The sequence below is a fragment of the Ailuropoda melanoleuca genome, chromosome 9, assembly GCF_002007445.2.
Source record: "Ailuropoda melanoleuca isolate Jingjing chromosome 9, ASM200744v2, whole genome shotgun sequence".
NCBI classification, from domain to species: Eukaryota; Metazoa; Chordata; class Mammalia; order Carnivora; family Ursidae; genus Ailuropoda; species Ailuropoda melanoleuca.
In genome coordinates, this window is record NC_048226.1 from 23965506 (window position 1) to 23979542 (window position 14037).

The following is a 14037-nucleotide window of genomic DNA, read 5'->3' on the forward strand; positions in this document are numbered from 1 at the left end:
GGAATCCGGGGATGTACTGTATGGTGACTAACATAATATAATAAAAAATCATTTAAATTAAAAAAAAATAAATAAAGAACAAGGGTGGAGGAATAAAAAAATATCTTGTTCATACTTAATAATAACATGGTTATGGAATAATCATGATGGCTAACCTTGATGAATTACTAATTGCCAGGCAAAAATTTCTGCAGCATCCTTAACATGTGAGTACTACAATTATCCCCACCATGTAGATGTGGGAAGCAAAGGTGAGATTAATTAGCAAGGGAAGGGCTACAGCATTCCACGCACAGTATGTCTCATGCTCCAAACCTCTGACCTGTACGGCCGCTCTAGGAGAACTTCCACTACGGAACAGAGCTTTGTGTGTAATTCAACCAGTTACCCACCCTTCACTAGATGGCAACTTACTACAACAGGGACTTGTAACTCCCCACCTTTGTATATTGGCTGCTCAGCCAGAGCTCCGTGATAAATGTCCTCCAAGAAAGAAAGCAGGGAAGGACTCACAGATAAATTTCAGTCCTTCAGGGAAAACCTAACACCTTGAAAATAAAGCATCTTCATTTCAAGAGCTAACCGGCCAAAGCAATGGGCCCCGATTGGGTGGCTGGACTGATCCTATCGTCTATATGCAGCTTTGACTCAAACACAGAATATTCCTGAACTCAGAAAGAGAATTATGTAAAGTATATCTATCTCAGTATGAAATACTGCTGTGGATAAAGAGTAAATCTCAGGGAACAGTCCTTTAAAAATTATCTGGAAGCACAGTGGTCTTTCCTCAGCTCCTTAAGGTAGCTAATTAGCATTGGAATCTGTGCAACTTAGAGTAAATGCCACCTCTCTACAGCCTGAGCCTTGGGAAGATCTGGCATTTGGAGCGTTATAACAGGGTAGGTAGTAGGGTTTGAGCTTGTGCCACTACGCTTCACTGTGATTAAATGTCAGGTGGCTTTTCATGGGAGTGGAATTTCAGATCACATCTGGGGAAAAAAAAAAAAAACAGGAATGCTGGGGAAAGGGAACAGAATGTTGTCCTTTGAATTTAGGCTCTTGGCCAGAACATTATGGAAAAGAAAATTTCAAGAACACAGTATAAATGGTGACCCTTCCTTCGTAGTTCTCTGATGTTATTTAATATAGGAACCTAAATGAAAAGATTTAGAAGGAGTATTTGGGTTTGGGCTTATTAAAAACATAAACAGCTTACTTTACATTTCTTAAAATGAATCACAGGCACCGTGGATAAAGCTGTGGTGAACACTGTGGCGGTGGCTCTCTTATTCTCCAGCTCAGGCTTCATCATCTGAACCATAAATATTCCAGGTTGCAGGAGATGCTAAGTGTTTAACAACCAGCTTGCAGGAGGGAAGCTGATTGCTGCATTTTCCCATTTCTGTGGTGCAAATACACTCACCTTGGCTGATGTCAAGCTACCAACAGTATCAAAAAGCTATGCAAAATTCCTGAAAGTTTACGCAAAACAGCAAACGGTGATTGCAAAATTTCTGAAAATGCGTGAAAAGGCTCTCACCAACAGGCATGAGCAGACTCCAGCACACTGACAGTGCCCACTGTGGGCCCTCCAGTAGCTTCTTCACTGACTCATCTCAGAGCCATCTAACACTCCCCTGGAGATAAACATCCACTCAGGACGACAGCAGGATGTGGCTAAAGCAAGATTCTGAAAAACTCTACTATCCCAGCCCCAAAAGAAAAAAAAAAAGGGAACAGGATAAGTAGAAAACCTTACTTTTAGATGCTTACATAGTTGCCCAAGCAAAAATTACAGAATCCAAGCTAGAAAGCAATTCCCCTGAAAAAGATCTAGGAAGGTGAATTGATCTCAAGTTCAGTATGAACTTAGGGTGTTCTAGGGCTGTCAAAAATTCAGGCATGTTAACAGAGATACAGCACGGGGGCCAAGGGAGGTGGCGGATGCCCAACCACCAGAGGGAGTCTGTGCCGAAGAGGCCAGCCAGGCTGTAACAGATGTGGAGGCGGTAACCTAAGAACTCATCACCACATGCTGCTGAGTACCGGACCCCGTGCCTGGACCTCACTCAGTGCTTCACTGCGCACCCCCTCTGTTCATCCTCTCAGGATTATTACCCAGCAGACAAGGAGATTGGGATGCCATAAAGACTGAGTCACTTGCCCAGTGTCTCATGGCCAGTAAGTGACAGAGCCAGGACTGGACAGACAACCAAGCCAAGGCTCCCAGACTGAAAGAAGGAAAGGTAGGGGTGCCTAAAAATATAGGTGGACAGCATGGGGACTCACAGCCAAATCCTCAAACAGTTAAGGTCTCACCCTCTGGAAAAGAGAAGAGATTCCATCTGCCTTGCTCCCCTGGGTGGGACCAGCGTCCATGAAAGAAGGGACTGGGGAGGCAACTTTTACTCCATTCAAAGAGTCAGAGCTTTCCAGGGAGAGTGCCCCACAGTGAAAGGATGGAGAAGTGAGACAGGCACAACCTGCCCATGGGCCAGAAGGACCAGCAGGAACCCCTGGCTATCCCATGGCTCAGATCAACAGTGTCTTCTGGAGAAGCATGTTCTAGATGTGAACAGTCCCAGTAAATCAAAATGTGGCAGGCTAGAAAAAGCACAGCTGTCTTCCAAGTGTTTCATTTAATCAGCCCTCAGGGATACTGCTCATGATGTCTCTAGGCATCTGGATCTGGGGGCTTTCTTGAGCAGTGCATGGCCTCCTGTAAGACACTATAGGCAAAAAAGAATATTATATAGGGGCGCCTGGGTGGCTCAGTTGGTTAAGCGTCTGCGTTCGGCTCAGGTCATGATCTCAGGATCCTGGGATCGAGCCCCGCATCGTGCTCCTTGCTCAGTGGGGAGCCTGCTTCTCCCTCTCCCCTTGATTGTGCTCTCTCTCTCTCACTATCTCTCTGTGTCAAATAAATAAATAAAATCTAAAAAAAATAATATTATATAAAGTGTTATGCTATTAAATATATTAATTATTCTATTAGATTTGCTTATATAGGTATATAAGTAGCCCAACTCCTTTATCCAGGGAACAAGACCAAATGAATACAGCCTTTCTGTATTCAATGAAGAGGGATGAACTCCTGTTTCTCTGTGCCCCACGTATGCCACCTGACTCTCAGAACCACAGGATGGTGTGTGTGTGTATACAGCATGATCACAATCAGTTCCTAGTGTGGCCACAGAGAGCACATATACAAAGACTCAGCTAATTTAATACACACTTAATATTAAGTATTTTAAATATTAAAATAAATATTCTTATAAATACTAATACAAACACAGTAGCAAATATGAGCACATTTTAGTAAAAACGAGCTCGTTTTCTTTTCATCCAAATGGAATCTATGAAACATTCGTAAGATGTAAAGCACAGCCATTTCTGGAGTCCAACAGTTTCTTTTTGTTTTAGGAGCAGGAGAGGGAGGGAGTCCTTTCAAGCATCAGTTGCTGAGAAGCCTCATTCCTCATCTCTACGTTTGGTGGGAAAGCAGGGTTTAAGGGGTGGCAAGTCATGTGTTGTCACTGGGTGCCTGGTGGGACAGCACATGGAATAAAATGGTGCCATGGTGGGGACGTTCAATCAAGGATGGCTGGGCCTGGGGTCCGTGCTAGCATCAGGCCAGGCAACTCCTTAACCAAGCCTGGCATGTGTAGAGCTGCCAATGCCTAGAGCCATGTCACCACCCCATCCAGGACCGTCTCTGCAAATTCCACAGTGCTCTGTGCAACATGTGCTCGTGTGCATAATTACCCAACAGATGCAAATTCGTTTCCAGGCGAATGGCAGACTGGAAGAGAAGCTCCTCGCGGTTGTCCAGGGAGGATTCTGCTTCTAAGTGACTTTGCAACCAACAGGCATACTCTTCTTCACTCAGAACCTATGTGAGACACACTGGTGAGTGCCACACAGGCACTGAGCACCATAGGGGCAGTGGCCAGCACGCATGCTTGTGGAGCTGGCACCCACTCACCCTCTTGGCAATACACAAGGTGCGCAGGCCTTCCATGGCATACAGGTTGAGGTAATTCTGAGTCTTGCTTCGGATTTTCTTCTGATGCCTTCCTCTGGCGTCATCTAGGTTGGAGCAGAAGCAGAAACACACAGATAAGTAAGAACAGAGTCTGGCGGCTCGTGGACCACTCGACAAACCTCAGGCAGCTCTGCACGGTGTTGAAACAACTCTACATATACAGCTTAGCCAGAAGAGAGGCCAGTACCACCCCAGAGGTTCCAGCCCGGAAGCTCTTCTCACACAGCTTCCAGGCTAGCTTCCCAGGGGAACAGCCATGCTTTTAAGGTCTGAATGTGGTCACACTCACAGACACAGAAAGCAGAATAGTGGTTGCCAGGGGCTGGGGGTGAGGAAACAGGAGGAACTGTCCAATGGGTAAAGAGTTTGTTCTGCAAGATAAAGTTCTGAGCATTGTTGCACGGCCATGTGAGACCACTTAACACTATGGAACTATACACTTATTGAGATGGTAAATTGTAGGTTAGGTGGGTTTTTTTTGTTTTTTGTTTTTTTTTGGTTTTTTTTTTTACCACAATTAAAAAGAAAAAGCTAAGTCCACTAGTAAGACTTCTCTAAACACCCACCCTTTTCTGTTTCCTGTAGACACAGCTGAGCAGACTTACCGCTTATTAGCAAACTTCAGAAGTGCTGACTTGGAGCCTCACCCGACTGTGGCATCCATGACAAGATGACACACAATTTCCTAAGTCTACCATTTTCGTGGGTCGCCAATTATGAGTGGAAAGGCATAATGCACTTTGGTTTGTGCATGATGGAAGTATATGATAACTGTGTTTCAGGGCCAGTGAGAAATAAGGAGTCCTCGCCCTTCTGCCGTGCTCTAGCTTGCTGCATTTGGAATTGCATTTTGTTGCAATGCATTAAGCAGGAATGTCACAAGAGCATCCTTCCCCTGTGATTTACTCCAAAACCCCTAATAAGAGACATGTGTGAAGCCTCCATACCACTAGATTCATCCCAGGTCTATTTCATCACTTGTAAACAGTATACACTTTTCAAATAAAATTTAAAGTAAAAGCTGTTATTTAAAAAAGAACCACAACATATTTTTGACCGTTACTAATGACCTTTGTTGAAATGAGAAGCTCAGATAAACAAAGCTTTATTAGAGATATTATTTATTTATTTGTGAGAGAGAGAACAAGCAGGGGGAGCGGCAGGCAGAGGGAGAAGCAGGCTCCCCGCTGAGCAGGGAGCCCGATGCGGAACTCCATCCCAGAATCCTGGGATCATGACCTGAGCTGAAGGCAGACGCTTAACCGACTGAGCCAGCCAGGCATCCCTAAACAAAGCTTTATTAGGAATGATTGGTATCTTTTGGCCCAGGAGGTGGATGTAAACGAAGGTACATACTCTTCCAGTTTGTGAAAAATTGTAGTTTAATAAAAAGGGCAGTTTCTATCCCCAGAACACCAGTAGTATTACCAGATAGAATATAAGATGTGCAAATATCACATAAGACATACTTTTACTAAAAATATTATGTTTTTTATCTGAAATTCAAATTTAACCGGGCATTCAATTTATTTTATTTGCTAAATCTGGCAACTCTACCTACCAGTAGCGAGGCCCCTGGTCTGGGACAGGCTGTCCACTACCTGAGTCAGGCCCTGGACAAACTGGACCTGGGAGAAACACTTTCACCTCTTAGACACATGTTCTCCATAGAGAAGACAGCACCCCCAAGGATCTAAAACACTGGTTCCAGGGCAAAAAAAAAGCCCAGAAATAATTTTAATTCTATATTTAAAACATATTAGGCATAGCATAGGGCACAGATGTGAGTGTATATATATATATATATACATACATACACTACAGAAACAAATACATATATCTGTGGCATTAAAATGTCATGGGGAGATAATTTAAAAATGTCTAAAAAGGCTTCTGAAGGGAGCAATAATGAAAAAAAAGAAGGGTAACACTGCCCTACATGGCTTTGCTTTAGGAATTTAAATTTCCTGAAAAGATGACACTCAAAAGATGACATCTTAATTTTGACTACCTTTCTTTCATTCCTGATACTGTGATAGCAACTCTCAGAAGGGGATAAAACAATAATTCAAATGCCGACTATTATTTGAGCAAAGACATGTCTATGTGAGGGCCTCTGGAATGAGAATAATAATAATAATAAAGTACTTTGGTTCTCCAGAGAGGGGCGGGGGAGACTGCACTCCAGCAAAGGAGCAGCGTGCAGGGGCTGAGACTGAGCGCGTGGTCAAAACAGAACTGATGGAGCTAGAGGAGGGAGGCCACGGGTGCCCTGGATGAGCGTGCGATCCCACAGGCAGCCTGTGTGCGATCCCACAGGCCTCTGTACGGGGCCACCCACAGCAGAGCTGGGACAGAGACCACCCAGCCCTTCAGAGAGAGAAGCAGTGACTGCCTTGCCTCGCCCCCTCACTCCCCCAGACTTGCAGACACACCTCCTCTGCCACTTGAGGTAAGACCTTGCTCCAGATTCTTACTTGACCTCTCCCTTGTAGATTCCCACCGCACCAGTGACTGCACAGGCACTGGGAAGAGCCAATGTCAGGGTTTGTAGGATTGGCTCTTTGTGAATGCTGGGATATGTCCACATTCTGAGGGAGGGGCCAGGATGGTAGAAAGAACTCAAGCTCAAAGCAGACAGGCACCCAGGAGCTGGGGGAACCTAAGAAGAGTGTATTGGGCGCTGTCCTAGAAAGAAAACCTGTGGACACCCAGAGTTATGCGGTCAGCCTGGCTCTCCTGCACTCATCTCAGACTACAGGCATTCTAACATTCACATTACATTTTAAGTGATACTCACACAGTACCAGCCTCTTCTTTCTGATATTTTACAGGCAGCCCAGATCCTGTGCGGCTTTTCTATCTATGGTAGTAGGAAGAATTGTGTCTGCAACACAGCTTCTTGGGTAATGAGTAACATCACGGGCAGAAGTGGAACCAATGCTACCCAGAGCCTTCTGGCAGGTGGTGGTGGCCTGAGTGGCCCTTGGAGAAGGTCCCTGCAGCCACATCCAGGGACTGGGTGGGAAGGCATTAGGGGGCACACTCAGTGTCAGACAGTAACAGCTCCTGTCAGTCTGTAAAGATGACTCCCATGTCTCCGACCTCAAGCTGCAGCAGGACTGAAAGGAGCCCTACTCCGCTCTGGCTGGGCAGTGCAGATGGACAGTGCAGCAGGGTCCCTACCAGAGCACAGCTGGCAGTGCTCAGGACCCTGTGAAGAGGACCTCAGAGGAAAATGTCCACTCCTACTCATGGTTTTAACATGTGGTTTTAAAACGCTCGAAGTGATATTTCCATTTCTTCTATGCTTCAGTCAAATTTGTTTCTCTTATAGGGAGTTTCATCTTAGAAAGATGGTAAAATAAGGTGAATTCCCTCCTTTGATCTTGCATGCATTTACTGATTTACCGAATAGCAGCAATGTGTGAGGCCTGTGCTAGGTGGTGGGCTCCTCTCCATCCTCACTCTCAGAGAGGGTGCAGCAGTCTGGGTGTCTGTGTCTTAACACCACACCAAGTGGCAACTGGACCAAACCTCAAGCAAGTTAATCTTATGGGGAAGGAACCAGAGAGAAGGGAAAGGGACCTCTGCTTATACTCTATACTTGAATCAGGCCGGACACTGTGCTAGGGTCTTGGATAGGGGCTTCCTGGGAGGTCAGCATCCTGATTTCCTTTGTGCAGATGGGAAACAGAGGCAAAGAAACTAAGTGACTTATCCAGGGTCATTCTAGCCTGTAATGCAGACCTGGCATTTGAACAGAGGTCTGTAGGTACCGGAGTGGGGTGGAGTCCCTGCTTTCTACCTGATCCCACACAACTTCCAAGGCATGATCGTGTCCTGAGAACAGGACACACTCTAACACAGTCACATCCACCATCAGCATAGCCTCCTCGTGCCTTTTTTTGGTAAAAGTATTAGATCTCTTTGAAGAAAGATCTTAAAGATCTGACGTAATCTAGAGGATAATACTGTGTGCCTACCTCACTCCCTCACCAGCACACAGGTCCAGCAGCTCGGCTCTAACGCTATGCTTCTGGAGCACAGGCACAGGGAAGTGCTCTCTGCACGTCTGCTCCTCTCCACACCCATCAACCCACAAAGTAAGGGGTGAGTGATTTATACATAATGCCAGGGTGTCACCAGTGGATAACTTCAAGGTGACCCCCCCAAGGTGACAGCTCCTCTCTTGGGAATCCAGTGGGTCTCAGAACCTCCTGAATCTTAAGTTGCTGGATGTCTACATGTAGCTCTTCCGGATCAACCTATCTGACCTGCACACTGCTTGGAAAATCCCAGAGTAAGGTGGAGAGCTACACAAACTATTTATTTATTTATTTATTTTTTTTTTAATAATTAATTTTATTTTATTATATTATGTTAATCACCATACAGTACATCCCCTGATTCTGATGTAAAGGTTTGATGCTTCATTAGTTGCGTATAACACCCAGTGCACCATGCAATACGTGCCCTCCTTACTACCCATCACCAGTCTATCCCATTCCCCCACCCCCTCCCCTCTGAAGTCCTCAGTTTGTCTCTCACAGTCCATAGTCTCTCATGTTTCATTCCCCCTTCTGATTACCCCCCTTTTCTTTATCCCTTTCTTCCCCTACCGATCCTCCTAGTTCTTATGTTCCATAGATGAGAGAAATCATATGATAATTGTCTTTCTCTGCTTGACTTATTTCACTTAGCATTATCTCCTCCAGTGCCGTCCATGTTGCAGCAAATGTTGAGAATTCGTTCTTTCTGATAGCTGAGTAATATTCCATTGTATATATGGACCACAGCTTCTTAATCCAGTCATCTGTTGAAGGGCATCTCGGCTCCTTCCATGATTTGGCTATTGTGGACAATGCAGCTATGAACATTGGGGTGCATATGGCCCTTCTCTTTACTACGTCTGTATCTTTGGGGTAAACACCCAGTAGTGCAATGGCTGGGTCATAGGGTAGTTCAATTTTTAACTTTTTAAGGGACCTCCACACTGTTTTCCAGAGTGGCTGTACCAACTTGCATTCCCACCAACAATGTAGGAGGGATCCCCTTTCTCCACATCCTCTCCAACAATTGTTGTTTCTTGCCTTGTCTATCTTTGCCATTCTAACTGGCGTAAGGTGGTATCTCAGTGTGGTTTTGATTTGAATTTCCCTGATGGCTAATGATTTTGAACATTTTTTCATGTGTCTGTTAGCCATTTGTATGTCTTCATTGGAAAAGTGTCTGTTCATATCTTCTGCCCATTTTATGATTTGTTTATTTGTTTCTCGTGTATTGAGTTTGAGAAGTTCTTTGTAGATCTTGGATACCAGTCCTTTATCTGTGGTGTCCTTTGCAAATATATTCTCCCATTCCGTGGGCTGTCTCTTAGTTTTTTTGACTGTTTCCTTGGCTGTGCAGAAGCTCTTTATCCTGATAAAGTCCCATAAGTTCATTTTATCTTTTATTTCTCTTGCCTTTGGAGATGTGTCGTGAAAAAGGTTGCTCTGGCCGATGTCATAGAAGTTGTTGCCTATGTTCTCCTCTAGAATTTTGATGGATTCCTGTCTCACATTGAGGTCTTTCATCCATTTGGAGTTTATTTTTGTGTATGGTGTGAGAGAGTGGTCAAGTTTCATTCTTTTGCATGTAGCTGTCCAATTTTCCCAGCACCATTTATTGAAGAGACTGTCTTTTTTCCACCGGATGTTTTTTCCTGCTTTATCAAAGATTAGTTGCCCAAAGAGCCGAGGGTCCATTTCTGGGTTCTCTATTCTGTTCCATTGGTCGATGTGTCTGTTTTTGTGCCAGTACCATGCTGTCTTTGTGATCACAGCTTTGTAGTACAGCTCGAAATCCGGCATTGTGATGCCCCCAGCTTTGTTTTTCCTTTTCAACAGTTCCTTGGAGATTCGGGGCCTTTTCTGGTTCCATACAAATTTAAGGACTATTTGTTCCAGTTCTTTGAAAAATGTCCTCGGTATTTTGATCGGGATAGCATTGAAAGTGTAGATTGCTCTGGGTAGTATGGACATTTTAACTATGTTAATTCTTCCAATCCATGAGCATGGAATATTTTTCCATCTTTTTATGTCTTCCTCAATATCTTTCAAAAGTGATCTATAGTTTCTAGCATATAGGTCCTTTACGTCTCTGGTTAAGTTAATTCCAAGGTAACGCATGGTTTTTGGTGTTATTGTAAATGGGATGGATTCCCTAATTTCTCTTTCTTCAGTCTCGTTATTCGTGTATAGAAATGCAACTGATTTCTGGGCATTGATTTTGTATCCTGCCACCTTACTGAATTGTTCTATAACTTCTAATAGTTTGGGAGTGGATTCCTTTGGGTTTTCCATATAGAGTATCATGTCATCTGCAAAGAGAGACAGTTTGACTTCTTCTTTGCCGATTTGGATACCTTTGATCCCTTTTTGTCTTCTGATTGCTGTTGCAAGGACTTCTAGTACTATGTTGAATAATAGTGGCGAGAGTGGGCATCCTTGTCGTGTTCCTGATCTTAAGGGAAAGGCTTCCAGCTTTTCCCCATTGAGAATAATGCTTGCAGTAGGCTTTTCATAGATGGCTTTTATGAGATTGAGAAATGTACCCTCTATTCCTACACTCTGAAGGGTTTTAATCAGGAAAGGATGCTGTATTTTGTCAAATGCTTTTTCTGCATCAATTGAGAGGATCATATGGTTCTTGAGTCTTTTCTTGTTGATATGATGTATCACATTGATTGATTTGCGAGTGTTGAACCATGCTTGCATCCCAGGTATGAATCCCACTTGGTCATGATGGATAATCCTTTTAATGTACTGTTGGATTCTATTAGCAAGGATCTTGTTGAGGATTTTGGCATCCATATTCATTAGAGAAATCGGTCTGTAATTCTCCTTTTTGAGGGGGTCTTTGCCTGGTTTGGGGATCAAGGTAATATTAGCCTCATAGAATGAGTTTGGTAGCTTTCCTTCTGTTTCTATTTTTTGAAATAGCTTTAGGAGAATAGGTATTATTTCTTCTTTGAATGTTTGGTAGAATTCCCCAGGAAAACCGTCTGGGCCTGGAGTTTTATTATTTGGAAGGTTGTTTATCACTGACTCAATTTCTTCATAGTTAATTGGCCTATTTAAGAAATCTATTTCTTCCTGTTTCAGTCTTGGTAGTTTATAGGTTTCCAGGAAGGCCTCCATCTCTTCCAGATTGTTTAGTTTTTTGGCATATAGCTGTTGATAAAAGTTTCTAATAATCCTTGCAATTTCAATGGTGCTGGTCGTGACCTCTCCCTTTTCAGTCATAATTTTAATAATCTCAGTCCTTTCTCTTTGTTTTTGGACAAGTTTTGCCAGTGGTCTATCAATTTTATGGATTCTCTCAAAGAACCAGCTTCTAGTCCTGTTGATCTGCTCTACTGTGGTTCTGGTCTCTAATTCATTGATTTCTGCTCTAATCTTGGTCAACTCCTTCCTTGTCAGTGGGTTAGGCCTGTCCCTCTGTTGCTGTTCCAGTTTCTTGAGGTGAGAATATAGAAACTGCATTTTAGATTTTTCTATTCTTTTGAGTGAGGCTTGGATGGCTATGTATTTCCCCCTTAGGACTGCCTTTGCAGTATCCCATAGGTTTTGGACCGTTGTGTATTCATTCTCGTTGGTCTCCATAAATTGTTTAATTTGTTTTTTGATTTCCTGGTTTATCGAGTCATTCTTGAGCAGGATGGTTCTTAGCCTCCAAGTGTTTGAGTTTCTTCCAGGTTTTTCCTTGTGGTTGAGTTCCAATTTCAGAGCGTTGTGGTCTGAGAATATGCAGGGGATAATTTCAATCTTTTGGTATTGGCTGAGACCTGTTTTGTGTCCCAGAGCATGATCTATTCTTGAGAATGTTCCATGGGCATTTGAATAGAATGAGTATTCTTTGGTTCTGGGGTGTAGTGTTCTATATATATCTATGAGGTCCAACTCGTCGAGTATGGCATTCAAAGCCTTTGATTCTTTGCTTAGTTTTTGCCAGGGTGTTCTGTCTATTTCTGATAGTGGGGTGTTGAGGTCCCCTACTATTACTGTGTTCTTATCTATATGTCTCTTTATTTTGGTTAAGAGTTGGCTTGTGTATCTTGCTGCTCCCCTGTTGGGGGCATATATATTAATAATTGTCATATCCACTTGTTGAATACTTCCTTTAAGAATAATATAGTGCCCTTCTGTATCTCTCTCTATGGCCTCTAGTTTAAAATCCAGTCTATCTGATATGAGAATTGCTACTCCAGCTTTCTTTTGAGGTCCATTTGCGTGGAAGATGGTACTCCATCCCCTTACTCTAAGTCTGAATGCATCTTTGGGTTCAAAATGAGTCTCTTGTAGACAGCAAATGGATGGGTCATGTCTTTTTATCCAATCTGCAACCCTGTGGCGTTTTATGGGAGAGTTTAAGCCATTTAGATTGATAGAGATTATTGACAGATATGATTTTAATGATGCCATTTCTCTTTAAAGTCTTTGTATCGGTTGTGACTTGCTGCTCTGTATCACTCTTGGGGCCTTTTTACCTTTATAGAGCCCCCCTTAATATCTCCTGTAGGGCTGGTTTCGTGGTTACGAAATTGGTTAATGATTGGCGATTTTGGAACGTCTTTATTTCTCCATCAATTCTGAATGACAGCTTTGCTGGATAAAGGATCCTTGGCTGCATGTTTTTCTCTGAAAGAGCTTTAAAAATGCCCCCCCAAGCCTTTCTCTCATTCCAGGTCTCTGTAGACAGGTCTGACGTAATCCTGATACCTTTGCCTTGGTACGTGAGAAATTTCTTTGCCCTGGCCGCTTTCAATACTGTATCCTTGGATCTAATATTTGCGAATTGCACTATGACATGCCGTGGCGTAGGTTTGTCCTGGTTGAGCTTGGATGGGGTCCTCTCTGCCTCTTGGACACGAATGCTTGTTTCCCTTGCTAGATTAGGGAAGTTTTCAGCTACAATTTGTTCAAATATCTCTTCTAGACCTCTGTTTTTCTCCACCCCTTCAGGGATGCCGATGATTCTGACATTGGATCGTTTCATAGAGTCAGTAATCTCCCGTAATCTACATTCGTGGGCGTGGATTTTTTTAAGACCAGCTTCTATTTTCGTTTTTTCTTCTACTAACCCATCCTCCAATTCGCTAACGCGTTCCTCTGCCTCGGTGACCCTGGCCGTCAGAGCCTCTAGTTTTGACTGTATTTGGCCCATAGAATTTTTAATTTCTGTCAGATTCGCTCTCATTTCTGCCCTTAGGGATTCTATATTCTCAGCAACGCTTTCTCTGATGCTTTTTTCAAGTTTACTCATCATCTTGACCATTGTTGCTCTGAATTCCATTTCTGATAATTGGGATACATCCATATGTATTAATTCTGTGGCCGAGGCCAATTCTGTGGCAGAGGCCACAGACTCATTATCTTTTCTTTGCTGGGGGGGACTTCTCCTTCTCGTCATTCTGATGAAGAGAGATTGCAGGGTTGTCCAGAGCCCAAGTGTTGACTGGGACCCAGGCCGTGCGCCCTTGTTTTATAGAGATCTTAGGGATGTGGGCTTCTTCCTTAAAGAGTTTATTTATTTATTTGAGAGAGAGAGAGACAGTCAGCAAGAAAGGGAACCCAAGCAGAGGAGTGGGAGAGGAAGAAGCAGGTTCCCGGTGGAGAAGCCCGATGAGGGACTCCTTTCCGGAACGTTGTAAACACACCCTAATCCGAAGACAGGTGCTTGGTGACTGCGCCACTCAGGCGCTCCGGGTTGTGGGCTTCTTGATTTTTCAGCCTGCCTTCTGGGGGAGGGGCCTGCCTGCCGGTACTCAGAAAACCCTGTTTGGGTAGAGTCTCTGTGTCCCTTGCGAGGGGGGATGGGGATGGGCACCCTGTGAGCCGGTATTTCCGGGCTTTTGTTCTCTGGCGGCTTTCCCTGGCGGTTTGCTATGCCTCTTCTGAGAGAGCAGCAGCGGCTGAAATTCAGCCTCTGTCTCAGAACAGAGGGATCGC

The 14037-nt window shown here is 43.9% G+C and overlaps 1 protein-coding gene across 1 annotated transcript in view; it reads right to left on the reverse strand.

Moving 5' to 3' along the window:
* ATP10A (ATPase phospholipid transporting 10A (putative)) overlaps positions 1-14037 on the reverse strand; it is a 192718-nt gene that overhangs the window by 22481 nt on the left and 156200 nt on the right. The window contains exons 12-13 of the mRNA XM_034668907.1: positions 3986-4089; positions 3766-3892 (exon numbers count right to left, since the gene is read on the reverse strand). Of these exons, the coding sequence (XP_034524798.1) occupies positions 3766-3892; positions 3986-4089 (231 nt within the window). The remainder of the gene's footprint in view (positions 1-3765; positions 3893-3985; positions 4090-14037) is intronic.